At 45.3% G+C, this 27647-nt stretch overlaps 2 protein-coding genes across 3 annotated transcripts in view; one reads left to right on the top strand and one right to left on the bottom strand.

Moving 5' to 3' along the window:
* Positions 1–16143, top strand: part of MPP3 (membrane palmitoylated protein 3) — a 26732-nt gene extending 10589 nt beyond the window's left edge. For both annotated transcript variants that reach the window (XM_036836924.1, XM_036836925.1), the window contains exons 10-19: positions 2345–2541; positions 4379–4443; positions 5877–5897; positions 6458–6499; positions 7652–7816; positions 7911–7991; positions 11077–11170; positions 11387–11495; positions 12876–12998; positions 15027–16143. In XM_036836924.1, coding sequence (XP_036692819.1) covers positions 2345–2541; positions 4379–4443; positions 5877–5897; positions 6458–6499; positions 7652–7816; positions 7911–7991; positions 11077–11170; positions 11387–11495; positions 12876–12998; positions 15027–15203 — 1074 coding nt within the window. In that variant the 3' untranslated portion in view covers positions 15204–16143. The remainder of the gene's footprint in view (positions 1–2344; positions 2542–4378; positions 4444–5876; positions 5898–6457; positions 6500–7651; positions 7817–7910; positions 7992–11076; positions 11171–11386; positions 11496–12875; positions 12999–15026) is intronic.
* Positions 13310–27647, bottom strand: CFAP97D1 (CFAP97 domain containing 1). Its single transcript, XM_036836926.1, has 6 exons — positions 27454–27647; positions 26885–26955; positions 26495–26613; positions 25429–25552; positions 24830–24886; positions 13310–13495 (listed from the first exon to the last, which is right to left on the bottom strand). Exons 1-5 carry the CDS (start codon positions 27575–27577, stop codon positions 24839–24841), a joined length of 486 nt encoding a protein of 161 aa, XP_036692821.1. The 5' UTR covers positions 27578–27647; the 3' UTR covers positions 13310–13495; positions 24830–24838.

Below are 27647 nucleotides of genomic sequence, written 5' to 3'. Positions count from 1 at the left end.
TGTGCTGGGGAGGTGGGTCAAGGCTACCTTCTGAATGGCCTTGAATGCTTTGTTAAGGGTTTTAGCATAATCCCTGCTTAGTTTAGGATCTCAGAAGCCGACTCTGATACAGGGATTCAACTACAAATAGTTTATTTGGAGGTGACCCCAGGAAATACCAGTACAGGAGTGGGGAAAGGAAGGCAGCCAGTGCAACAAAGGGTGTGTTCTCAGCAAGTTAGCACAGGGGGCAACCAGAGCTTAATCCTGCTCCAGAGCTTGGCATCCCTTGTAGACCGTGCCTCCGTCATCCCTCCCAAGAGCTGGGAGATCTGGGGGATCTGTACACCAACTCCCGCCAGGCTGCATCCCGGGGGTTAATTCCCAGCAGTTCCTGCCGGCCAGGTTAGGGGAGAGCAGATCCCAGTGGTTGGAGAAAGCCATTAGGCAGTCAGCCTGGGGTGCCCTGAAAAAGTAAGGCCCCGGGGGATACGGGGCGCCCCCACAGCCCAAGTTACAACCCCATAGGCGGTGAGAAGCTCTTAAAGGTTTTTTTTTTTTTAAGAGGGAAGTGATGCACCCACATTTGTGTTTTGGAAAGCTCCCTGGGGCAGTGAGTAGAGGAGGGTGGAGACCGGGGCCAGGGCACCTGGTAGGAGTCTGTTGTGAAAGCCCAGGTGAGAGACTGTCAAGCCCTGAGCTGAAGTGGTGGTAGGGAGGATGCAAGAGGGCATTACTTTTATTTCCCAGTGAATTTGGATCTGCACTTTCTGGCAGCCAAGGCAAAAAGGAGAACATAATGAATTACAATAATGAACGTAATTCATCAGAGTATGGAAGGAAGCATGCCAATTTTTCAAGAAAGCTAATTCCCAGCCCACATGAAAGATGGGACATTACAGCACTTGGCACAGAGTAGATGTCAATAAATATTTTGATGAATGGCGATTAATAGTGGACAATGTCTTTGACAGTTTTTTATGGCAAATGAAGAAATCATCTTTATATGACTGTTTCTTATTTGCACCTTCAGTTGAATCACAGGGCACACCCAATACCTGATGGAAGTGGTTCTTCCTGGGACAAGCTAATATGGTCTCCATATGCAGCTTTTGCAGGTTCTAACTTGATACAGGGAGAGGACTTGGTTTTCCTATAGGACAAAATGGGTAGCCTGTCTCTTAGTCCATCCTTTCTAAATATTTTTCTTTGAGCTAGATGCTTGATCAGGGCTGGCCATTTAAGATTATGCTTTCTTCTGAGTGCCTAGGACCCTGGTAACATCTGTGGCTAAACGAGGGTATCTGTCCTCATAATATATGGCCAGAAATTTCTTACTATTGTCAAACTGCATCTTTTCTGCTTGGCACATAGAGGAATATGATTTGGATCTGTCTAAGGAAACCCTCTGGCCTTTTTTTTTCCTATTTGCTGTTAAAGTTATTGGGCTGTAATAATCTGGAGATAGAAATAAATAAATCCATGCCACAGAATTATAGAAGAGAACGAAGAAGTGTGACAAAATGCTATGTCTTCCCATCCTCTTCTCTAGAGGGATGACTTCAGGGTAAAGGGGAGAGTTGGGAGTTGGCTCAGTATGTGACAGATGAGGCAGGATTGAGCTGTCAAATATGTAGCTGTCAATTACCCACTGAAAAGTGATGATGAGGAATCGGTAACAGTAGTTTCATTGATGTTTGTGTTCTTATCAAAACATCTAGATTACTTATTTACAGATGGCTGCTGACATCATTAGGGGCAGTTAGCGTATCAGAAATAACGTTTGAGTTAGAAATTGTGCTTGACTTTACTTTTTGCTCCCGGGACTAATGGTTGCTTTGTGTAGGCTGAGAGGCTGTTGTAAGGATAGCAGATCAGGTCAATAAGGAGATGTTTAGGTTGGAAAGGGAAATTCATGGGGCCCAGCTATTCACTTTCTGATTCTTGATGGATTTCCCAACTGGGACATTGAAAATGGTTGAAGAACACTAAGAAAATCGGTGTGTGGGTTTCTGATTAACTTTCTATTCCTTTTTTTTTTTTTAAAAAAAACACAAATAAATAAATAAATAGTTAGTTGTGCTGCGTCTTAGTTGTGGCAGGCGGGATATTTGTTGCCACGTGCGGGTTCTCTGTTGGGGCAGGCGGGATCTAGTTCCCCGACCAGGGATCGAACCTGGGCTCCCTGCACTGGGAGCACGGAGTCTTAACCACTGGACCAACAGGGAAGTCCCAGCTTTCTATTCTTGAGGCTGCTTGTTCTTCCTAATTGTGAATGGTGGTTGTCCTTTGGTTTTCCGTGTGGCATAGACACATCTGTGCTTACACAGTGAAGGGCTGTCTCACTGAGCCCCTCGCCCTGCAGGTGTTCATGCGGGCCCTCTTCCACTACAACCCTCGGGAGGACCGGGCCATCCCCTGCCAGGAGGCAGGCCTGCCCTTCCAGCGTAGGCAGGTCCTGGAAGTGGTGAGCCAGGACGACCCCACGTGGTGGCAGGCCAAGCGAATGGGGGACACCAACCTTCGAGCTGGCCTCATCCCCTCCAAGCAGTTCCAGGAAAGGTGGGTCTGGGGTGTGTTGTAAGGGGGTGTGGTTCTGGAGTGGCCAGAGGCATAAGTACATGACAAAGCCCCAAATCTCTGCCAGCACAGCCAGAGGGGCCCACTGGGTGTCCTTCTCTGGGCTAAGTACCAATTATGCTTGTGTTGGCTCTTCTTCTCCCATCATCAGTGGTGATGGCTGTTTGAGATTTCAATAAATATTGATATATGGAAATCTATGTTATTAAATTAATGTATATTTTATAATGCATACTTAGGGCAAGTTGAGAAATCAAATATAAAAATACAGAAGAGGAGGACGAGAAAAAGAAAATTACCCAAAGTCTCACTACTATCTAAACAACATAATTTATTTCCTTCCTGTGCCTGTTATGTGAGTGGTGCACATAGAATTCGAGGTCTTGCTTTTTTTTTTTTTTTTTTGTAGCTTAACATTTTGACATGAGCATTTCTTATATTACTATAGAATAATATCATTCTATACTATTAATTAATGGTAATATAATATTTCATCAGGAGATGTACTGTTCATTCACAGGCAGCAACTATGGTTTCTGCCCTGGAGGAGCTTACAGTTTAGCTGAAAAGTCACACATGGTTCAGACGAACACTTTATATAAATGTGATGGGTGTGAGGGAGGAGGACACTGGGCCCCGCCAGGTCCTAGCAGGAGGGCTGGCCCTCGTCCGGGCAAGCATGGAAGGCTTCACTGAGGAAGGGTCCTACCTAAGTGACTTTGCTTCCTCCCTGTGGCTGTACTTTGACGCTTTCTCTAATGTTTCACTGCTACAGTCTATGTGCAAATAATTATGTTGCACATAGACTGTTCCTTATATTTCAAATTGTTTCCTTAGGATAGCTTGCCAAAAGTGTAAATCCTGGGTCAGAGGGTGTGGCACTTACACCTGCAAGCCTCTCCTGGGGTTTGTAGCCCTCTTCCATTTTTGGGGTGTGGAATGATGCTGTAGCAACAGACCTCAGGGTTCATCTGTTTCAGTGGCCCTCCGGGTGTGGTCCCCAGGCCAGGTGCGTCAGCGTCCCCTGGGAACTTGTTAGAATGCCGGTCTCTGCCTGGGCCCTGCCCCAGACCTGCTGAATCAGAGACTCCAGGGGCAGACTCTGAGCTCTGTGTTCTAACAGATATTCCAGATGATTCTGAGGGGCTGAAGTTTGAGAACTGCTGCTTTATTTCCTCAGGGGAGCCTCAGACCCATCTGCATCTTTTGCTTCACAGGTCTTGGAGGAAGGCTCTTTAGCTGCATTTATATATGGAAATCTAGAGACCTCTAGGAGCCCTGGGTGTTTTCTCAGCTCAAAGAGGCCTTGGAGGTTGCTTCTCCACCCAGGACCGCAGTGAATAATGTGCCAGGCTGACCTCTCCGTTGGGCTGGGGTGGGTGGGGAAGGGCATTAAGTTAGGGTGACTTTCACCCTCGGCTTCTCCTGGGAGTCGTTCTGCTGTTTTCCAGCTTCCTCAGAGATGGGGAGGCCGGGTGAGTTTGGAGAAGGGACCTCCTTTCCTTGAGAATCAGCCATGGGCAAGTAACGACCAACTGCTGACCATGGGCACTGGGCTGTACCCCTGTGTGTGACCATCTTGGGCTGGAAAAGCTTCTCCCAGAGCAAGAAACTCAGTTTCTTCCTCATGAACCAGTGAGAACCTGTGAAAATGTCCCTCTTCACTGGAACTCAGTGTGAAGCAGGAGGCCCTTGGAGTGCCAGGCTATCCCCACCTGTGGGTTCCAGGCCTCGGTTTCCCTGAGTTTTCCAGAAGGTTCCCTATGACTGGTTCTCTGGTCCAGCTCATGGGCCTGCCCATCCCCTTGTGTCCCCACAGGCGACTAAGCTACCGGAGAGCCACGGGCACCCTGCCGAGCCCCCAGAGCCTCAAGAAGCCCCCGTGTGAGTAGACTGGCAGGATGGCACTTCAGGGAAGCAGTTCAGGGAGGGGCTGGGGTTAGGACTCTGGGGCTTCGTGTGGGGAAGAAGCAAGCACTGGGCTGGAGGGGGCACAGAGGGTCCTGTCTGAGCTCTCAGGCCTCCTGAGGGAGGAGGGGATGGGGAGAGGGATGAGGAAGGGAAATGGGGGTAGGTTGCGGAGAGCTATTCCCTGGAGAGGAGCTACTATATTTGGGGCCCATAGATGACACTGTGGGGGCATGGTAACACCACTCCCAAAATTTTGTGCAAACTGTGTGTGTGTGTGTGTGTGTGTGTGTGTGTGTGTTGTGTATCTGTGAGTCTGTGTCTGGGAGAGGCTCCACAGCTTTCATTAGATCCCCAAGGGGCTCTCTGACCCTGACAGTTTAAGAACCACTGATGTTGGAAGGGAATGGAGATGGCTGTGAGCGATCCCGTGCCTCTGAGTCAGCAGTCAAACCTGGCAAATAAAAATAAAGGCTGCCCAGTTAAATTCGAATTTCAGATAAACAATGAATAGGTTTTTAGTATAAGTATTTCCCATGCAATATTTGAGACATACTTATACTAAGGAATTATTTGTCGTTTATCTGATATTCACATTTAACAGAGTGTCTTGTATTTTGTCTAGCAACCCTACTCTGTGCATCACTTACCTGTTAGAAAACACATTCACCTACCTTCTTGCCTTTTAATCATCACAACAGCCCTGGGTAGTAGTGGAGTCAGGGCATCCCTTTTTCCAAGATGGTTAAACAGAGGCTCATGAAGTCAAGGGAGTGGGGCTGGGGTCAGGTTTCCAGAGGGCCTGTGATCAGAGCCCCCAGGTTAGAGCCCCGTATGGAGAGGAAGCTTCCCCAGGGTATGGCCTCCCTAGCTGGGGGTCGGGGAGTAGGGGGGAAGGGGGGGGCTTGGAACCAAGTGGGGCTCCAGAACAATGCCAGATGAACGGAGCACAGCTGGCCTGCAGCCCTGCGCTGTGCCACTCTGTCGTCTGGCACCTGCATTTGCCCAGGAGAGTCTCAAACCCAAGAGAAGAGAGAGCAGGTCCTGGTCCCACTGCAGGCATCCTAGGGCGAGCTGCTCCCTTGGCTGGGTGGCCTGCCAACAGCCGCCTTTCCAGACTTGCTCTCAAGTCGGAGGGGCTGCTGAGTAAACTGGCCCTGAGGCTGCTTACGCCAGTGAAGATCTGGCTTTCTTTGGGCCGCTAATGAGACACACACAGGAGGACTAATTAGAGCAAGTCTTGGTTTAATAATGCACTGCAGCTCAGATCACAGGTTTGTTGGAGGAAAGAAAGAGGGGACAGATGGAGGGCTCCTGAGGCACCCGAGGCTGCGGCTGCCTCTGGGCCACAGGGCCTCGCGGTTCCCCTCCGCTAACGCTGTTCCATCTGTCTTTTGTGCAAACCGCAGATGATCAGCCTTGTGACAAAGGTAGGCCCAGTATTTGTCCCCTGTGCGCATGGACAGGCCCCTTTTCTGTAGACTGTCTGGGGCTGGAGGGGCTTGTTCTCCCTTCTGCCACCCCGCTCTGGGGTCGCTGTGCCCCTCTGGCTCCTGGCACCCCTCTCCCTGCTCTGCCAGCTGGACCGACCTGCTCCTTGAGGCATGCAGAGCTGGTGGGGACATGGGGCCCGGCCCTCCCCGGCCTTTGGCTGGGCTGACCACGTGACCTGGCTGGGTAGCGGTAGAGCAGGGCGAGTGAATCTCCCCTCCTTATTCTCACTGATCCTAACTCAGAGGGGCTGGAACGAGGTCTGCTGGCCCAGAACCCCAACCAGGCCTGGAAAGGCTGTTTGTGGCCTAAGCATGGAGAACTGGGTGAAACAGAGGAACTTGTTTACCTGGGGTGGCCGGCACATGGCATTTGTCCTGGGCCCCCCGAGACTCCATCCCAGAGGGCTCTGCCTGGCCATCCGGGGCCCGGGTACCTCTGGGCTGGGGCGTGTGTCCAGCATGGCTCACAGGCCTCCCTCTCTCTGTTTGGTCCCCAGAGACCTGTGACTGTGAGGGGTATTTCAAAGGACACTACGTGGGTAAGTAATGGGGGCTCTCCCCCCGAGACCCCCTCCCCCGCCCATGCACAGACCACCGTGGGCTCCTGGGTTACGGAGAGGTGATCCGGGCCCAGGAACCCCTCAAGAGCAGCTGAGTCTGTGGGACCCACATTTTCCTTCAGTCTGTGTCTGCCAGAGGCTGGGCTGAGCCTGCCCAGGCCTGGGGTCCCCCACCCCAACTTTCACCCAGCCACTGGGAGCAGTGCCCTGGCAGGACCCCTACATTAATCCTGATTTCATTATTACCATAATCTCAATTGTAGTTTATTCAGTGTTTCTGCCACCCCCATACAGCAATGGAGCCTTTTATCAATCTCCAAAGTACCTTCACTTCTTTTATTTTGGCAAATCTTTTCAAAGGCCTTAGAGACAGGGGAAGAGTTTTTAAACTTTTCATTCAGAAGCAATTTCAAACTTTCTAAAAAGTTGTGAGAATGGTACAAAGAACTCCCATATACTCTACACGCAGATTCACCGGATGTTAACACTTTGCCATATTAGCTTTATCATTCCCTTTTTCTGCATGTACACATTTAACCCCCTCTCCCCCGAGTCATGTAAGAGTTGTGGACATCATGTGCCTTCACTCCTAAATAGCTCAGCATGTGTCCCCTAAGGACAGGGACATTTTCTTGTATAACCCAGGGCTATTATCAAATTCTGGGAATTTATTTTTTAATTAATTTATTTTTTTAAAAAATTCCGGTAATTTAACATGCATACAATTCTAATGTTTAATATGCTGTTCATATCAAAATTTTGCCAGTAGTCCCAATAATGTCCTTTAGAGCATTTCCCCCTATCCAGGATCCAATCTAGGAGCACCCATTGCCTTTGTAGATTTGGATTCCCTTTCATGGATAAGGGAACTGAGGCGCAGAGGGGCGATGACTTGCCTGAGGTCAGTCACATACCAAGTAAAACAGTAGCTTTGAACCCTAGATTTTGGATGCCAGGTAATCACACTTTCGTCATATTACTGTCCATCCTGATCAACCCCTTCCTGTAGCAGGAGGTGGTTGGGAGAGGCCTGTGGGTCTCAGTCCCACCTCCAGGTCTGACTAGGTAGAGAAAGTCTATAGGGAGATACTGGGACAAATGCCGCAGTGTCCCCCTGCCCTTCTCCCCAAGCTGGTCTTCGGAGGAGCTTCCGGCTGGGCCGCAGGGAGAGACTGGGAAGCCCGCAGGAAGGAAAGACATCCGCAGTGGCCGAGTCTCCGGAGCTGCCGACCTACGAGGAGGTGACCAGGTACCAGCACCAGCCCGGCGAGCAGCCCCGCCTGGTGGTTCTGATCGGTAGGTGACGTCTCCAGAGAGTGGGCTGGTTCCTCCCTGGAGGGGTGGGGAGGGAGCTCAGCAGGGACCTTGCAGCCTTCCCTTTGTTTCCCAGGGTCTCTGGGAGCCCGACTGCACGAGCTGAAGCAGAAGGTGGTGGCAGAGAACCCACAGCACTTTGGTGTTGCCGTTCCACGTAAGAGGGCCCGTGTGTGTGTGTGTGTGTGTGTGTGTGTGTGTGTGTGTGTGTGTGTGTGTGTGTGTGCAAGCATGTCTGCACATGAACTTCTTGGGGACTTGACTCCATGTATCCATCTTCATCCTTACTTTGGGTCTGAAGGACCGCCAGGCACTGCCTGCTATAGGCACATCAGGGGACCTAGGCATGATGGGAAGAGACCCCCTCTCAGTGGTCCACTAGGACCCTCTGAGGCAGTAACTGGAGGACCACTTGCCTGGTTCTTGCCTGGGATGGGAGGTGAGCCTAGAGCTCATTGCAGGTAAAGTGGCAGCTTCAGCCCAACACCAAGGGGCCCCCAGCAGTGGGTGTATTTCAGCCTCCTCTTCCCAATGACTCTGACTCCTATGGCCCCTGCTCTCTGCTTGGGCAAGAGAGTAGGTTGGGGAAACCAGAGAGCCCGTGAGCAGTGTTGCTCGGGCACTCCGCCTGCAGCTGGATCCAGTCCGGCAGGGTGGCTGTGTACACTCCTGAGTCCAGAGACAGCGGGAGATGCTGAAATCCAGTAGGCAGAGGTCCTGGTTCTGAATGTGATGAGGAGACTGAAGAGTGCTAGGAGCTCTACCAACAGCTTTTATGTGCAGTAGCTTGGTCGCCTTCCCAGTATCCCTGAGAAGAGGATCATCATCATCCCATACTGCAGAGGAAGACACTGAGGCTCAGAGAGGTTAAGTAACTTGCCCAGTGTCACACAGTTGGTAAGTGGTGGAGCCAAGATTCAAACCCAGGCAACCTGCCCCAGTCTCATTCTTTTTTTTTTTTTAATTTAATTTATCTTTTGGCTACGTTGGGTCTTCGTTGCTATGCGCCGGCTTTCTCTAGCTGCAGTGAGTGGGGGCTACTCTTTGTTGCGGTGCGCAGGCTTCTTATTGTGGTGGCTTCTCTTGTTGCAGAGCACAGGCTCTAGGCGCATGGGCTTCAGTAGTTGTGGTGCTTGGGCTCAGTAGTTGTGGCGCATGGGCCTAGTTGCTCCGTGGCATGTGGGATCTTCCCAGACCAGTGCTCGAACCCGTGTCCCCTGCATTGGCAGGTGGATTCTTAACCACTGTGCCACCAGGGAAGTCCCCGCAGTCACATTCTTAATGAGGCCACACAACAGCCTCTCACCTGCTGCTTGCCACTTCCTGTCCTTGGCTGTTCCTTTCTGGGACTCTCAGTCCTCTTCCTCAGAGGGATACAATGTGGGCACCTGATGGCCGCTGAGAAAGGATGCTGTGGTGGCAGTAATGGGACCTTTCTGGAGTGTTCTGAGGAAGCGCACCTATGTATTCTTTCTTTTGCCGTATCACTCCCCTGGGCCTCAGGGCTCATAGCTCAGTCTATGGGTTATGAGAATTGTCTTCCAGAATCCTACCTGAAGTGGCAGGGATGTGGTGGCGGGGTCATGGGGGGTTGGGGAGGCCATTCTGGAAGCACCTGTGATGGACCTGGGAGAACTTTGGGGGGGGCCACAGCCTTCTAGGCTGAAACGATGGACTGAAACATGACGTGTGGAAGTTGTTCACACATGGATCCTTCAGAAACTTCCAGACCCATCCTCTTGGGGTGGGGTACCTGGATGGCTAGACCTACCTGCTTCCAGAAATCCCACAGATAGGTGACTTTCTCCCTGCTATTAGGAACCGGGTGAGTCAGGGAAGGCTTCCCAGCAGCAGTGACTTTTATCTGGGTTTTGAAGAGTAAGTAGGAGTTTTCCAGGCAGAGAAGGAAGAGTTCTCTATACCAAGGGAACAACATGTGCAAAGGGACAAAATATGACCCAGTATAGCAATGGGAGGGACTGGGGAAGTTAGTGTGGGTGATGTCGGGGGAGATGAGCTGAGTGGGAGGCTGGGTTGATTGAGAGGGTCTCATATACTCATCTAAGGTGTTTAGAATGTAATCAGTGGGTGAATAAAAGTTTTAAAGCAAGGACATGGTCAGAAAAGGTGACCCTAGCAGCTCTGCCAGAGGTTGGACAAAGATGTCACACAGCACACAGAGCATCCCCTGGGTGGCCCCCAGGGGAGAAAACACTGTCCTCTGAGACCCCCTCTTTTCTTTTGGAATGCTCTGGAAAAAGCTGTGTGTTGCTTCGTGTGTGCTCTTGTTCTGTGGAGGATCTGATTTTCCCCAGAGGTGCGTGCTTCGATTCTACTATGGAAATCAGAGGGAAAAAACTATGTGTTTAAAAATTGTGTGAGGGGGGCTTCCCTGGTGGTGCAGTGGTTAAGAATCTGCCTGCCAATGCAGGGGACACGGGTTTGAGCCCTGGTCCAGGGAGATCCCACATGCCGCGGAGCGACTAAGCCCATGAACCACAGCTACTGAGCCCGTGAACCACAACTACTGAAGCCTGAGTGCCTGTAGCCTGTGCTCTGCAACAAGAGAAGCCACCGCAGTGAGAAGCCCACGCACCACGACGAAGAGTAGCCCCCGCTCGCCGTAACTAGAGAAAGCCCACGCAGCAACGAAGACCCAACACAGCCATAAATAAATAAATCAATTTTTAAAATAATTATGTGAGAGCCAGCTTTGCAGAAACATCTAGTCCACAAGGGGACTCTCTATCTTCATGTCTTTTCTCCCCAGATGAGAAATAATTGAATAAAAAATTAAAAACATACAGCAGGGTCAACTGAGTTTTTGCCCCCTTGGCTCTCAAAAAGAAAAACAATTAGGAAATAAAACCTAGAGGACTAGGAATCCTTAGGCGATTCTTTAAAAGCCACTGCATCAGTGAGGCAGTTTGGCAGAGTGGTTAAGGGCATACGCTTGGCCTGAGACAGAGAGCGTTCAGACCCGGCTCTGCTCCCAGCCGTGGGACATCCACACGGTGCTTAACCTCTGCACCTCTGTTTCCTCACCTGCAAAACCGCAGGCCTCCTTTTGCCTCCATCGCAGAGCTGTGCAAGTCAGTGACGTGCCTGCACACAGGGACCCTCGATGGAGGGAGGTGGGTGGTTTGTACACAAATCAGCGACCAGCTCCTGACAGGAATGAGGGCACAGGCTCGCTGTGCTGTGACATCTCTGCCCAGCTACCCTCCTCCTCTCTTTCACAGATACCACCAGGCCCAGGAAGAGCCATGAGGAGGATGGGGTGGAATATCACTTCGTCTCTAAGCAAGCATTTGAGGCCGACTTGCATCACAACAAGTACGTTTCCTTGATGGACCAGTGGGGCCTCCATGCAGCTGTGTGTCTTTGCATCTGTCCAGTCTTCCACTTGACCTCCTGGGAGGGCTTCTGGAAAAGTCAGGGGAAGCAGAGGGTGGGAGGAGGAGGGGGGAGTCACGGTGGGCCATTCACCTTCTGTGTTAATTCAGGCAAGCTCAGCAGCTGAAGGCCTTTTCTCCTGTGGTGCTGTTCTAGGTTCCTGGAGCACGGTGAATATAAGGAAAACCTCTATGGAACCAGCCTGGAAGCTATTCAGGTTGTGATGGCCAAAAACAAAGTGTGTTTGGTGGACGTGGAGCCAGATGTGAGTTCCTGGGCCAGTTCGGCATTTCCTGTTAATGGAATTTATAAACTAGGGGGTTGTACATTTTACAGAACATTCGACCTTAGTCCAGGCACTTTTTATTCCAGAGCACTGGTGGTTAATATTTCCTTGGGTCTCCCTTTGAGAATCTAATGAAACCTTTTGTACCCCAAAATGTGCACCTCTACACACAAAAATGACATGAATTGGAGGGACCCTCTTGGTGGCCCACAGGCCCAAGATAGTAACCTCTGCATGGAGTAAATCATGCAGGAGATGGTGGCACCGACTGGTCCATTATGACCTGACAGTCAGGGACTTAGATGTAAATGCACCAGTGGAAGCTGGGCCATCCCTTCCCCGACGAGGACAAGTGAAATCAGAGAACCACTTAGAGAACCACTGAGGGAGGTGGTCAGGAGAGCAGTTTGAAAGGGAAAAAGGGCGGACTTGACCCTGTGAAGTGCTTCAGAGACATTTCCAGTCCTGCACACCCCACAGGGACTTAACCGTCTTTTTAACCTTGTCTTTGAGAAAAATTTGTAAGCCTTGAACTCAATAGGGGCTGAGCTCTGATTTTATGACATAAACTGTAGGCTTTATTTTACAGAAGTTGGCTTGAAATGGATTCCAAAAAGCACCTTATGTCCAGAAAGGAAAATCCTCACTAATTTGGACTTACTGGGAGTTGGTAGTGGAAATTAAAAGTCTGAATTTCAAAAATTTTTTTGAAAAGTGATTTTATTGGTTTAGAGGGGATGCAAGCTGTACATATAGCAGTTTAATACCAGTGTTTCCAAACACAGGCCCTTACATCATAAATAAAATGCACTAATAAACAGGACGATTTGCATATTGAAAACCTTCTAAAGTCTTTACAATTTGCTTCAAGGCATCTCTTAGTCTCTTCATTTGCTTGGCAAACCTTTTCTTCTTTGAATATCATAAGGAGGCCTGTGTGATAGCACAAATTTGCATTAGTCCAAATTGATGACGTTTGACTAAATAGATATACACATTAAATCCTGCTGGTTCTTCCATCAGGACTAGGCAGGCAGAGAAGGATGTACGAAGGCTAATTAGAGCTTGGTGGAGGGTAGTCAGAGCTAAGAAAGATGGCAACTCTCGGAGCTGAGGCTTTGGAACCTCCTTTCTCGGCAAGTGAGCCTTCAGGGTCCAGCTGAGGCCAGCATCATAGTGAAGGGCAGGAAAATGAGCAGGTGGTCTGCACGGATGAAGGCCATTGTCGTATGACCGTATAATCAGGACCTTTGCCATTGGGGTTATGTGACAAAGCACACCATTACTGAGTATTCAAGAAGTGCGTTTCACAATAAAATATTTTCAAAGTATATAATATTCCTGAACTTTCTTTCTCAGGCACTGCAACAACTGAGGACCTCAGAGTTTAAACCCTACGTTATATTTGTAAAGCCTGCAATTCAGGAAAAGAGGAAGACGCCACCCATGTCCCCAGCTTGTGAGGATGCAGCAGCCCCAATTGTAAGTTTAAAGTTGATCATTTCTCTTCCGAAGGCCTAAAAGGGCCGTTAGCTGCATGTGGGTGCCCATACCTTCTATACAAGACCATCTGTCCGTTTTGCCTGTTGGCCAGACTCAGATGGTCATGTGATCTGAAGACTCAGGGTGGGGCAGCCAGAAGTGCCTCCCAATTCACACAGGAGTGGCTTTGCCTGGGTTCCCCACCCTCCACTCCCTCACCTAAGGACCCCATTGGAAAGTTAAGGGACTGACATCTATCAGGCACCTGATCTGAGTGTGACATACCACAAAAATTTGTTGAACTCCTAAGCCAAACCCAAATAAGTTTTAATTGAAACACCAACTTCAGATTCAGCAAGCTAATCCAAGATGGAGGCAAGGGGCATCACGGGGGAATCTTTCCTATGTGCTGCTCAGGACCGTGACTCTCTTGCTGAAGCTGCAGGTGGTTGAGTTCCACCTTTACAGGGCAGGAAAAGGGTTCAGGGGACTGACAGCTGCAAAACAAATGTCACACATTTTACTCCATTAGAGATTTACTTGAGTTCTTTCAAGGGCAGATATTTATTAGGAAGATTGAGGGATTTAGGGGGAAAAGAATGTTCCTTCTATAATTTCTCAAATAGATAAATGCTTCTAGGATGAACAATGAGGGTGCCTGAAGGAGGGGAAACTCCAGTAGCGGCAGACAGTCTATAGGATATATGTGTGTAAGGGGGTGGGGGAAGTGGGATGGAAGATCCAGGGGCAGCAGTGGGACACTGCAGGGTGCTTTTGAGTAGGAGAGGAGCCCTGCAAGATACCATATAGAATTGGGAAGCTCTGCCCAATTTAATCTAGGTTTTTCCCTCCTGGGGGAAAGAAGCAAGGAGAAGAAGTTATCTAAGCCTTCCCGTAGGTCCCTTCTGTCTTTGCGGTAGCATGCAAAAACTGTTTCCTAGACCTTTAGAACATATTTTCTGAAAGTATGGATGCTCTCACTAAAGTAGGAGTCTGGTTTTGATTGGTGACAGAGAGGGGGAGGGAATATTTTGGAATATGGGTCATTTTAGGGGAAGACATCTCACCCCCTCCATGGCAGCATAAAAACACTGAGCCCCTAGAAGCAGAGGCGAGAAGGCAGCAGAGGACTAGGAGATAGAAAGGGAGGTGGGTGAATGCCAGCAACAAAGTTCACTTTGCAGTTTTACTCAGAGTGGATCCTGCCACTTTCCTTTCTTCCAAAACCCAAGCTAATAGTCAGTGAACTACCTGCTTGAAATTCTACTTACTAGAGGTATTTTTGAATGAAGAAGCAAACACTGGGTAGGTTGGGTAAAGGAGGGATCATTGGCTGTCTATACCTTAGGGTTAGGTGTCAGGAAAGCAATCTGATTAAAGAAGCCAGGTATCCTAAGGAAATGGGGGATTGGGTCAGGGTTGTCCCAGCACTTTCTTAAATATCTCTGCTTTGTCAACTGTGCTAATGTTTGGCTCTGGTTTGAGGAAATGAAAAGAAGAACTGAGTTCTACATGATGAATTTAGGAGTCTTCAGAGGGCATTTGAGTTACTTATTCTCCTTCTTTTTCCCCTAGTTGATTCCCGAAATGCTTGCTTTGCTTTTATATAGTGAATACTATTTTTAGTTCTTTCCTGTGATTATTGAACCAAATTGCCATGCAACAGAATAGTACTGCTAGTTTGGAAATACCTTCGGACAGGAAGTGTGATATTGACATATATAGACATGCAGATATAGAATCAGCATCCGCCCAAAGCACGGCTCGCAGTTAACAGGTCCTCAGTAGATATCTTGTGAATGACTGAACAACGATTATGGCTGCCGCCCATGAACTTTCTTGCAAGTTTGATAGGCTAACATCACTATGCTCTGTTCTTGTGAACCCAGTTGGTTATTCAAGGGCCGTAGTCATCCACTCATCACCTAAACATTAGAGGTTGGAACACTGCCCAAGACAAAGGCTGTAGGTTTCTTATTTGGGGGGAGAACAACCCAGTTGTTCCCTAACTGCCCCTTTTCCTTGCAGGATGAGGAGCAGCAAGAGATGGCCGCCTCTGCTGCCTTCATAGACCAGCATTACGGGCACCTGGTAGACGCTGTGTTGGTGAAGGAGGACCTCCAGAGTGCGTACAGCCAGCTCAGAGTGCTCTTAGAGAGGCTGAGCAAGGACACTCACTGGGTACCTATTAGTTGGGTCAGGTAACTGTATCCTAGAACATCCAGGTTGGAGGGGACCTGGAAGACCACCTGGTCCAGGCTCCCCCATGTTACCATCAAGGAATCTCAAGCGAGAGGGGCAGAATTTTCCATAAACTTCATCATCAAGAAGAGTCTATGTGGGGAGTCTTGTTTGTTGCTGGTTTTTGTCTGTGGCTTTTCACTGCACCCCTTTGGAGCCGAAAATACAAGTTGAAAGGGAGCATATCACAAAATAACACATGTCATTCATTAAAGTATCACAGGCAAGTTGACCCTGATTCTCTGTACCAAAGTTGAGTAGCCACTGTCTTTTGGAGGGTGGTGGTGGTGAATGTATACAGTACCAATTTGCAGAGGTATTTAAGCTTTATAAACAGAGTGACATTTCATTTATCCAGCTTTGTTGGAAGTTGAGTTGTTTTACCCAAGAGGATTTTCCATGCAATTGAAGTTCCCCTGTCTTCAGGCACTAAAATGTTGATTTTTAACCTTTTCGATAGTGTGTGTTTGCCTGGTAATGGAAAACGTGGTTCTCTGCCTTCTTAAATAGTGAGGATTCATCAACTTTTTTGGCAGACTAAGGCACGCTTCCCTGTCACCATGATTTACTGTACTCTTCTATGATACAGTGGTGTTTTCAGGGACTCTTGCGGAATGTAAGGCTGCTTGTGCCTTTTCTAAATATTCTCAGACTCTGAAACTTGACGCTTGCTTGCTTTGATTTATTTTATTCCATCACTTGTCCTTCTTGTTACTGACAGCTCTCCTGGTTCTCACCTGTTCCTACCTTCAGATTATAGGGGCTCCTATCCTGCTGCATCATGGGAAACCAGATGATTCCCCCCTGTCATAACTATGCCTAAGTCACAATAAATCAGTCCTGACCGTCAAAATCAAAGTATATAGACTCTGAGTGTGGGCCTGATGGGTTGTCTCTGAGCAAAAGTGCTTAATGTCACACAGGATTTGTGATATATCTTAGCTTCAGAGAATTGTATTTCTTATTAATAGCCAATGTATATAAATCTTTATTCTGTGCCGGGAGCTATGCTAAGGGCTTTACATACGTGATTTTGACAGATGCACCAAGCCTATGATGTAGGATTCTTTTTTTTTTTTGGCCGCACCACGTGGCTTGTGAGATCTTAGTTTCCTGACCAGGATTGAACCCTCGCCACTGCAGTGAAAGTGCTGAGTCCTAACCGCTGGACCGCCAGGGAATTCCCTGATGTAGGATTCTTATCATCTCTATTATACAAACGAGAAAAACAAGGCTAAAAAGTTTAAATAATGTGTTCAAGCTCACACAGCTTTAAAAAAATGGCAGAGCCACTGTATTTGAGCCCAGGTCTTCGTAATACCAGAGATGGTCATTAATCACTATACTCTACTGCCTGTTTCTTTTGTGGTCCCATAATTGAGGCTACCTGTTAAATTATGGACTTAGAAGTGAGGAATGTGCTCCCAGCTAGAATTTACAATAATATGCAGTGTGGTTGCAGCTTCTAAGACGGAAAATAGGCTGCTTACACGTGTAAATTTTCAAGCTCTTTTCCTCATGAGAAAAAAAAGGAGGCCAGGTGAAGGGCGAAGCACCAGGGAGAAGATCTGCTGCCCGTTTAGAAATTTCCATTTTTGCCTTCTTACACAAGGATACCTATGCCACATTCTAGCTCATGAACCTGGTAGGTCCACCTAACAGGATCACATTCTTCAGACCTTTCTAGCAAAAGGATGAGGACCTCTTTGCACTTACAAAGTACTGGATTCTTATCAAGTGAAATTAGTCTTGAGCTGTTCCACATAGAACCAGCACAGGGAGGGCAGCTGCACTTTGAAGTGGAATGGCATATGCCAAGTTGTGTGGATTATTCAGGAGAGCCAGGGTCTAAACTCAGCTCTCAGGCAAAAAACACATAAGCTAAAATTACTCCAGAAAAATCACCTAGGGAGGCCCCTTGGTGGAGATGCTCACCAACTCTAAAGTCCCACCTGGGTGGTTTTTTCCCCCATTGTAGGAGCACAGTGGTTGAATAACAGATGATTTTATTTTTGTATTTCATACTACAACAGACATTTTCCGCTTCTTAATATTTTCGCACAATTGTCAGATGAAATAGTAATCATTCCCTTCATGTGTATTGTGAAGCAAGGCATTAAAATGTGATGCCTGCTTTATTTCCTGTCAAAATAGCCTTCTCAACCTCTAAGGCAAGCTGTGTTGACAGCTGTTTGGCTGCTACGAAATCTGTGAGTAGAATGGACAGGGCCCCAGAGACAGGTCATTTGTAAAGTGTTTTTGCTGTTCATAAAAAGAAAAGTCTTATTTACAAAAAAAAAAAGCACCTGTTTACAGATATATATTGGTGGAATGTGTGTAAATTCAATTCCCAGTCCCATTCCAGCCAGTAGCACATACGTTCTGACCCCCTGGGCAGAATTTTTGCAAAAGTCCATCACTCTGGGTCTCACACCAAGAAATCTGCTTATTTCATACCTCTCAAAATGTACCTTTTTTCCCCCCTTGGGCCCCCAAATGCCGGTAAGCTCTCTGCCTGTGTCTACAACCAGAGAGAATGTGAGCTCTGGAGGGCTTTTCTAGGTCAAGGATGTTAGACGGGTGGGGCATATGTGCTGCCACCAACCATTCTTATACCCGTGGCAGACAGCACTAACTGATCACAGTGCTCTCTTGCTGAATGTAGGCACTGCTTTGGATCTTTCAGGATATAGTATCCAGTCTCAACTGAGCAGAACTGGCAAGTGAGTTATCCTGTTTGCCATCCTTGATCCATAAATTTGTAATCTTCTCTACCATCCACTCCACTCCCTGAAGGAAATGGGTTTAAGAAAATTATAACCATCTGTCCTTCACAGGCAATGCTTAGCTATGTTAAACATTAGCCGATTGTGCTTTTACCATTGTATGTTTGAAAACATACGTGCTTTAAGACATGTGACCCATCAAAGTTTTACATCCACTTACCCAGGGTTACATCATTTATGCCACCAATCACAGGATCATGCGTCCAAAAAAATGAAAGCATTTGGTGACTTATTTAATAACTACAGACCAACATATGCACAAAACCCATTCTTGAATCATATAGTTTAGAATTGATAAGCAGCATTTCTCTAACTGGTGGAGTTGATATGGATTTTTTTTTTTTTTCCTGCCCTTTGAATACAGTCTCAAACTGCTTCCTTTAAAAGTCAGGCTTGTGGTTTCAGAACAAGGTGATGTAGAATCATTTTTCCCTCCTCCTCAACTCTAAATACAACTTAAAACCTTGGAAATTTATTAAAAAGACAATGATAAAAGGACTCTGAAAGCTGGAAAGAAGATGGTGGATTGATTAGGGAACCTCAGGATTTGAGGAACAACAATGTGGTGACTTTACTGGGTTTTCTTTTCATCTCCCACACCCGACTGGGCTCTGGAGAGGCCTGCAACCCAGAACCACCAATAGACAGAGACAGGGAAGAAAAAAGGAAGGAAGGAAGAAAGGGAGGGAGGGAGGGAGAGAGGAAGGGAGAAAAGCTTGCTTTCTCTGCCAAAGGACAGGGAAGGGGAAGCCTAGTAGAGACCTACTGGGGAGCTCCAGCCCTAGCTCCACACCTGGGTACCAGCAGGTGGCCCAGTTCATTCAGAGCAGGATTGAAGCCCTATGTCTCCCTGCCCTCCACCCAGTGATATTAGGAGACCCAGGCCCAGCAGTGTCTGCCTGCCCCTCTGCAGAAGGTGGTCCAGCAACACTGTGCAGCCCAGGGAAGCACCTTCTTACACTGCAGAAGACACCAGCAGGGATTGAGTGGGAGTCCTGGCAGCACCCAAAGAACAAGCCGACCAGAATAGTATTGCGAAGGCTCAGAAAACTATAATGTCATTGGAAATAAAACCCATAAAAGAAGCAGAAACTTATACACTACACCTAAACAGGACTCCTACCTGCTATAATAGAAGATGTAAATAGCATTAAGAGATTCCTAACATAATTACCCAAATATCCAAGATACAATAGAAAATCACTCATCATATCCCAAACCAGGAAAACCCCAAACTAAATAAGAAAAAAAAAAAAAAATCAACCGATACCAATATGATATGATTCAGATGTTGGAATTTATCTAACAAGGATTTTAAAGCAATTGTAGTAAAAATGCTTCAACAATCAATAACAAATTCTCTTGAAAAAAATTTTTTTAAACAGAAAATCTTAGCAAAGAAATAGAAGCTATGAAAAATAACCAAATGGAAATTATAGAAATGAAAAGTTATTGTAAAATTAAAAACTCAGATGAACTCAATAGTAGAGTAGAAATGACAGAAGATCAAATCAGGGTACTTGAGGACAGATCAATAAAATTAACTCAATCTGAACAACAGACTGGGAAAAAAGAAAAAGAGAGAGCCTCAAGGACCCATGAAACAATAACAAAAGAGCTAACACTTGTATCATCAGAGTCCCAGAAGGAGAGGAGAAAGTGTGGGACCAAAAAGTACTCAAAGAAATAATAGCTGAAAATTCCCCAAATTTGATGAAAGATATAAATCTACATATTCAAGAAGCTGATAAACTCAAAATAAGATAAGCCCAAAGAAATCCATACCAAGATACATCATAATTAATCTTCTGAAAACTAAAAACTAAGGGAAAAAAAATCTTAAGAACAGGGAGAAACAATGGGGAAGGAACACTAACACAAGTTCTATTTTAGTATTACTATCAAGGAGACTGTGGAGGCCAGAAAAAGTGACACAACATTTATGAAGTGCTGACAGCAAAGACTGTCAACTTTGAATCCTATATGTGAGGAAACTATCCTTCAGGAACAAAGGGGAAATAAAGACATTCTTAGATGAAGGGAAACTAACAGAATTTGTTGAGACTGACCCTTAAAGAACGGCTAAAGGAAGCTCTCCAAACAAAATGGCAGAAGGCTGAGACTTTCAGAAAGGAAAAAAACAACTGAAAAGGTAAAAATAGAAGTAAACATAATAGATTGTTCTTCACCTCTTGAGTTTCTTTATCCATATTTTCTGGTTGAAACAAAAGTTGTATCCCCATCTGATGTGATGCTCCGTGTATGCAGAGGAAATACATGAGATAATTATATTCTAAAAGTGAGGAGGATAAAAGGGCCAATTAAAAGACAGAGATTGGTAGAGTGGATTAAAAAAACTTGACCCAACTATACGTCATCTACAAGTGTACATAGGTAGTCAGAAAGTAACGATGGAAACTTAATTATGCAAACAATTTTTTAAAAAACATCATTTTAAAAGGCTATATTATTATCAGATAAAGTAGACTTCAGAGAAAGAAAATTACTAGGGACAAAGAGGGACATTATAAAATGGTAAAAAGGATCACTCCACCAAGTAGGTATAGCAATCCTAAATGTGTATGCACCAAACACCACAGCTTTAAAATACATGAAGCAGGGACTTCCCTGGTGATGCAGTGATTAAGGATCCGCCTGCCATTTCAGGGGACACGGGTTCGATCCCTGGTCTGGGAAGATCCCATATGCCGTGGAGCAACTAAGCCCATGTGCCACAACTACTAAGCCTGTGCTCTAGAGCACGTGAGCCACAACTACTGAAGGCCGCGTGCCTAGAGCCCGTGCTCTGCAGCAAGAGAAGCCACCACAATGAGAAGCCTGCGCACCACAATGAAGAATAGCGCCTGCTCGCCACAACTAGAGAAAGCCCACGCTCAGCAATGAAGACCCAACACAGTCAAAAATAAATAAATAAAAAATAAATTCATTAAAAAAAAGATTGAGCACCAGTTGCTTTAAAAATAAATAAGATACATGAAGCAAAAACTGATAGAGCTAAAAGTTGAAATAGACAAATCTACAGTTATAATTGGGGAATTCAACACCCTACTCTCAACAATTGATAGAACTAGAACAGAAAGTTATCCAGTGTATAAAAGAACTGAACACCATCAACCAACATGATCTAATTGACATTATAAAACACTTCCCCTGACAGCAGCACAATATACATTCTTTTCAAATGTCCATGAAATATTCACCTAGATAGGCCATATTAATAAATTTTAAAAGAATTGGAAATATAGAGTATGTTCTCTGACCTTAATGGACTCAAACTAGAAATCAATAACAGAAGGACAACAGGAAAATCTCCAAACATTTAAAAGAATACCTAATATAACCTGAGCAGTTCATGGGAACTTCCTAGAGAATGGACTCTCTTGTATAAATAATGTATAGGTGTTTTCCAGGCAAAGACATAGAACTATGGATTTTCCAGCTAGAGGGGACAACAGATGAATGGGGTGAGAAGAAAACATGTCTTCTGTTAGTTGAAAAAGGCAAGGAATGATGAGATATAAGTTTGCAGACATTTGTCATTTTTGTGAAATTCTAGTATCTGAGCCTCATTCTAACTGGGGGGAAATTTCCTATTCTGGTGAGATTGAGAAGCAGAACCCATGTCCAGCATTGGAAAAAGGCAGATAACTCATTCTCCCAACCTCCCTTGCAGATAAGGAATGGGCACATATGATCTAAGTTACACCAATCAGATACACCTTCACTGACTTGGAATTGGGAGATAGTAACACAAAATGGCGGGGACAATGAAGACTTTTCAGAGGCAGCACTAGCAGATCAGCAAGATCCAGTTCTAGATAGAGCAAGGGCAGCTGTGCTTGCCACAGCGCCACAGACCAGTTCTACAGCAAGACTTGGGGCGTTGTCCCTTGATGTGCCGCCTGAAGCTGGGTTCTGCAGTTTTCTAGCAAATACTGTTAACTATTTCATATTCTTTCAATAAATTATTTCACTACTTAAATCAAAGTCAATTTCTGTTGCTTGAACTAAGAATTCCTGTTGATGGAGGCTTCCAAGACAGGAGGAACAGGATTGAGGGGGGCCATATGAAGAAGTGTGGCTCATTCTGGAAGGAATGGCAAATCATTGAAGGTATTAAGCTAGAAAGTGATATGGGCATATTTTTGCACTAATAATACCGGTTGTAAATCACAAGCGCCTGAAATGGGCAGTAGCACATACAAAGACTGAGAAGCAGGACTGGTAGATTAAAAATATGCAGGAAGGAGGAAGGGATGAAAGAGAGGGAGTAAAGGATGACTGCCAGGCTTCTCACCTGGATGTCTAGAAGAATGGTTCCTCAAACTGAGATGAACTGGAATCAGTTTAAAAATGAATTTACATTTGGACATATTGATTTTTTTCTTTAAACTTTTTATTTTGAGATAATTGTAGATTGACATGTGTGAAAGAAATAATACAGAGAGATCCTGTGTACCCTTTACCCAGTTTCCCCAGGTGGTAGCACCTTACAAAACTATACACAATATCACAGCCAGGATATCGATATGAGAGAGTCAGGATACAGAACAGTTTCACCATTGATAAATTGAATGTCATCAAAATTAAAATGCTTTGCTCTGTGAAAGATGAAAAGATAAATTACAGAAAAAATATTTTGCAGATCACATATCCAACAAAGGGCCTGGATCTAGAATATGTAAAAAACTCTCAAAATTCAATAAAAAAAAACAATCCAATTAGAAAATGGGCAAATGCGCCAATATTTTACCAAAGAGGATATACAGATAGCAAGTAAGCATATGAAAGATGTTCAACTTCATTAATTAGAGAAATGCAAGTTAAAACCATACGAGATGTTACTGCACACATGTTATAATGCCTAAAATTAAAAATGGTGATAACATCAAATGCTGCTGAGGATGTGGAAAAACTGGCTCACTCATCCATTGCTGGTAGGAATGTAAATGGTACAGCCACTTTGGAAATAGCTTTACAGTTTCTTTTAAAATGTTCTTATCATACAACCCCACAAATACACTCTTGGGCATTTATCCCAGAGAAATCAAACTTATTTTCATGCAGAAACTTGTGCACAAAAGTTCACAGCAGCTTTACTCAAAACGGTCAAAAAACTAGAAACTACCCAAATGTCCTGCAATAGGTGAATGGTACATTCATAAACTGTGGTACATTCCTACCATGGAATACTACTCAGCAATAAAAAGGAATGAACTATTGGTATACACAACCTGGATGAACCTCAAGGAAATTATATGGAGTGAAAAAAGCCAATCTGAAAAGAATGGATACATACTGCATGACCCCATTTATGTAACACTCATGAAACAGCATAATTACAGAGATGGAAAACAGATTAGTGATTGCCAGGGGTTAGGGCTGGAGGAAGAGGGAGGCTGTGGCCAAAAGGGGTAGTACAGTAGAGTATTTCCATAATGGTACAGTTAACTGTCTCGAATGTGGTTGTACTTACACAAAACTAGACATGCTAGTTACACAAAACTAGCTATACACATACATACAAATGAGTGCATGTAAAATCGTGAATTTATATATGCTCTATAGATTGTAGCAATGTCAACTTCCTGGATTGATACTGTACTGTATTTACACAAGATGTTAACATTGGGGGAAGCTGGGTGAAGGGTGCAGGAGGCCCCACCATACATTTATTTGCAACTTCCTGTAAATCTAATTATTTTAAAATAAAACATTTATTTATTTGTGATAATATATAAGATCTACTCTCTTTCAAAATAATTAGACCAATTACAGAAGACATGCAGCACTGTCTTGTCATGTGTTTTGAGAAATTTTTGACATTTTCAATCTTGTTTCTCCCTATAAATAAACAGAGTCCATGGAAACTTCAATGAAGCATTCTTTTCCAATCCTGTGTATTCACGGAGAAACTAATGGCGTTTGTTCTCTGTGTTGTCTGAACCTTAATTTCCTCATACGCTTTTGTTTTCCATTTTGACAGAGCTGAACTTGTGGCTGGGTCATCACACCCCACCTATTCTTCCCCCAGGGGTGGTGGTGATGGTGTATGTTTTAAAAAGTTGTCTCTTTCTCTCTCTCATTAAATGTAACTTTACATTTAATGGGTACATTTACATTTAAATGGGTACTTTAAATGTAACTTACTCATTTTATGTTCCAAGCTTTATTGTAGCATCTTAAGACCCAGCATTCAGCCACTTAGGAGTGTCTTGAAATCCTAAGCAGCTAAGAAATCCTAGGGCCTTCTCTTGTCTTTTCCATGGTGAGTAACCTTGTATTCAGGGAGAGGACAGGGAGAGAAATGGAGAGCCATCAGTTATACAGAACTGTTCTTTGGAAAGCTTGAGTGTCCATTTATCCTTCTCCCCAAGGGCAGCGGCAGAGCGGGGAAACTTAGTCATTACTAATACTATGAAATAATACAAAATGCCAATACAATATTACTTTTGAACAGTGACAGAGATCTGTAATATAAGTTTAGCATAATATTAAAGCCACAAGACCTCCTGTTTATGTCTTATTGAAACAAATCACTTCCCCTTAGACTCACGTAAAGCCTCAAAGCTGATGACAAAAGGCAGTCATTTCCTACTTGTATGCAGAGAGGAAACAAAGACAGAGCTCTAGTCTCTGACTGGATGGCCAATCAATATTACAGAAGAGCAAAATCCACCCCTTAGTTGGGCCCCTCGTTCTCCATCTACACGGTTTTTAGGACTTTGGCATCAACTGTGATCACCGTGTTCTCTAATAAAGAGCAGCCATGTGAAGACATACCTATTCATCTCAGGAGAGAGGATATTTGGTTGTATTTCTGATATAGCGCCTTGAATTCTTGAAGGAAAAGAATCAGAAAGATTTATGTCAATGCCAGGGTGCTGATGCGAAAGTTGAAGTTCTAAATCCTATGGATGGCTTAGAAAAGGCTTCCAGACCAAAGCCAGGGAGTGGAAGTTTATAAAAGCACTGCAGATGGCTTTTTTTTTTTTCCTTCTTGAAGACCCATTCCTAAATGAAGCAAATCAACCACATACTGAATTGTATACCCTCATCCCCTTTGCTTGTCCATTCATCCTGAATGAATTAAGAGATGAGGGATACCAGATATCCTCTGATATCCTCTGATATCTACCAGATATTCTCTGAAGCTGACACATAATGGCTTTGCTACCAAGGAGCATAATGGCTTTGCTACCAAGCTGGTGGATGGTTTGCTCCTGTTGTTAGCTTTGTAGGCTCTGGGTAGTTTTTCTTTCAATGATTGTTGCATTTCTCATGATTTCACCCTCAGCCGCTTAGGGGTCTCTCCTGAGATTGGCTCTACTCTGAACGCAAACTCTGCGCGTGCATAGGAATATCACAGAGTACCCACGTGCCTGCCAGTCTAACTCCAACGACCTGCGGTCATAGTGGGGTTTGCGATCACCAAGCCTCTTCAGAATGCCCTGGTTTTCCATGGTGATTCTCACTAGCTCCCGGTTCCTTGTTTCTCTGTTTAAGCTGAAAAATACAAAATCCCAAGATGCGTGAAGAATAAAGTTCTCCTCCTGGATGGGAGTGGGGGAGATGAAGTCGTGATGTCATAAATCCAGGCTGCCAAAGTGCAGGGAATCAGCTGTCCCGCGGAGCCCTGAGGCCCTCTACACCTGTTGAACCAGACCACACTCTGGGAAACGTGCAAAGCCTTTTCAGCTTAAGATCAGTGGTTCTCAGCCCCGCTGCCTACTAGAAAATTCTACTTTATTGGTCTGGGATGGAGCTTGGGCATTGGCATTTTGCAAAAGCTTCCCAGGCATTATCATGTGAAACCAAGATTGAGAATCTCTGGTTTAGAGGATGAAGGTCTTGCCTACAGATAAATCACAAATGGCTGATGACAAGTTTTGGTTCACCTCACTCCCCTCAGCTTTCAACTCAATTTCAGAATACAAGGATTAGGAAAGACTTCTTGACACTCCCCCTGCCCTACACACACACACACACCACTTTTCTTTCCCTGCATACACTCCTTTTGTAGCCCTGATCACACTGCATAACTATTTACATAAATGTCCCCCTTACCTGACATTGGGTTCTTTGGAGTTAGGAAATATACTTCTCATTTCACCTCTATAGTCCTGGTGCTTAGCACATGGTAGTTCAGGAAATATTTGCGGAAACAATTTTAAGAGTGCTGTAGTCCCAGCTATGGTCACCATTTTACAAAAGTGCTTTCTTGTGACAAACTCTGAATAGGACTCTGAAGAGTCTCTTAGAGGGATAAAAAAGCTCTTTAACGCTAGAGAAAGGTCCCTGTTTGGGGTGGTTTTCTTTCTCCTTAACTTAGTCTCTTTGGTTATCCCTCAAGATAACTTCCCTTAAGTATTCCTCTGGCACTAAAACCCAAGAAAGGTGAAGTCAATTTTGACTTTTGGAAAATGAAATGAAGAGAAAGAACACTACCTCTTGGAAAAATATTCGTTCCAGCAATCCACCTTGGCGGGGCCGCGGTGGGCGTTGGCAATTTTCTGACACAGTTGCTTGTTTTCATATTCGATTTTGTCGATTCTCTTTTGTTCACCCTGGTGAGAAACCCCACCCCGTCATGGTGACGTCATTGCTACATGGTTCTCCATCACACAATGGCTGAGCATCCCCCTCCTCTGGGATTGTGCGGAAGGGGCATACTGGGGGCCACAGTGGAGACTGGGAGAGAAGCTGAGGAATCCAGGGGTGGTGTGTATGGGGAGGAGAAGGATGAATGAATCTTTAGTGAGGTGGGTATTTAGAAGGCTCTGGGAAACTGGCCTTCTTTAGGACATAGATAAAATCAATAATGGCAGGGACAAGTACCTGTAGTTTGCTCAGTTTTAAAATGTGATGTGTGTGCACCACTGGAGGCTTGGTATCAACAGTAGGCTTCACTAGAGAGGGGGGAAAGAAAGCAATGTTACATCACAGGTGTCCTCTTAGTAGCCTTAGAAAACCTGCTTACATTCTAGACAATGGCCCTGATTAAAACATTACAAGTTTGAATTCTGAACTAATCCAGTTCAGGAATTTTGGTTTAGTTGACTTTCCCAAACTGACATCTTTTGGAGAGTTTTGAGCAGACATGAGAGAATGGTGAGGGCTGTGAAAAATAAAATTTACAGACATAAATATCCTTTATATCGAATGAAAGAAACCTCTCTCCCACCCTTTCCCAGTACGAATAGCCTGGCTACTGGATGCTGAAGTCCTATCCTCTGTCTACCTTACTTTGGCTTTAAAGAGTTTAAATGAGCATATCCATCAAATGAACTCCCTGGTGGAAGATAAATTTGCAAAGCCATCTATTGGTCTGGTTTACTGTCAATATCTCTAAGGTGGACCCTTCCAGAACCCTAATCGCAGTGTCCAGTTCAAATTGCCCCACGTACCTATTTGTATTCTATTCTTATGAAATACGTAGTGGCCAAAGTCCAGTTTCTTCCTGAATGATGTGCTCTGTCTATGATTAGAGACGATTACAGGGTAGGCTAGATAATCCAGGGAATTGTTCATCTTCTCTTCCTAGTCTCACTTCAGAAATGAGGCACCCAGGCTCCTCTGTGAGGTACTTAGCTGTGCCCAT

The sequence above is a fragment of the Balaenoptera musculus genome, chromosome 20 (genome assembly GCF_009873245.2).
Source record: "Balaenoptera musculus isolate JJ_BM4_2016_0621 chromosome 20, mBalMus1.pri.v3, whole genome shotgun sequence".
NCBI classification, from domain to species: domain Eukaryota; kingdom Metazoa; phylum Chordata; class Mammalia; order Artiodactyla; family Balaenopteridae; genus Balaenoptera; species Balaenoptera musculus.
Note: the sequence above shows the minus strand (reverse complement) of the source record. Positions and strands in the feature narration are given on the sequence as shown.

Bases quoted from the DNA above. Each gene is read 5' to 3' on its own strand.
- CFAP97D1 (XM_036836926.1), bottom strand. From the start codon at position 27,577: ATGAACAATTCCCTGGATTATCTAGCCTACCCTGTAATCGTCTCTAAT. The intron at 26,956-27,453 runs GTACGTGGGGCA...CCCCCTCTCTAG, and splicing joins TAAGAATAGAATACAAATAG to TGAAGCCTACTGTTGATACC. The intron at 25,553-26,494 runs GTAGTGTTCTTT...TGTATTTTTCAG, and splicing joins AACGAATATTTTTCCAAGAG to CTTAAACAGAGAAACAAGGA.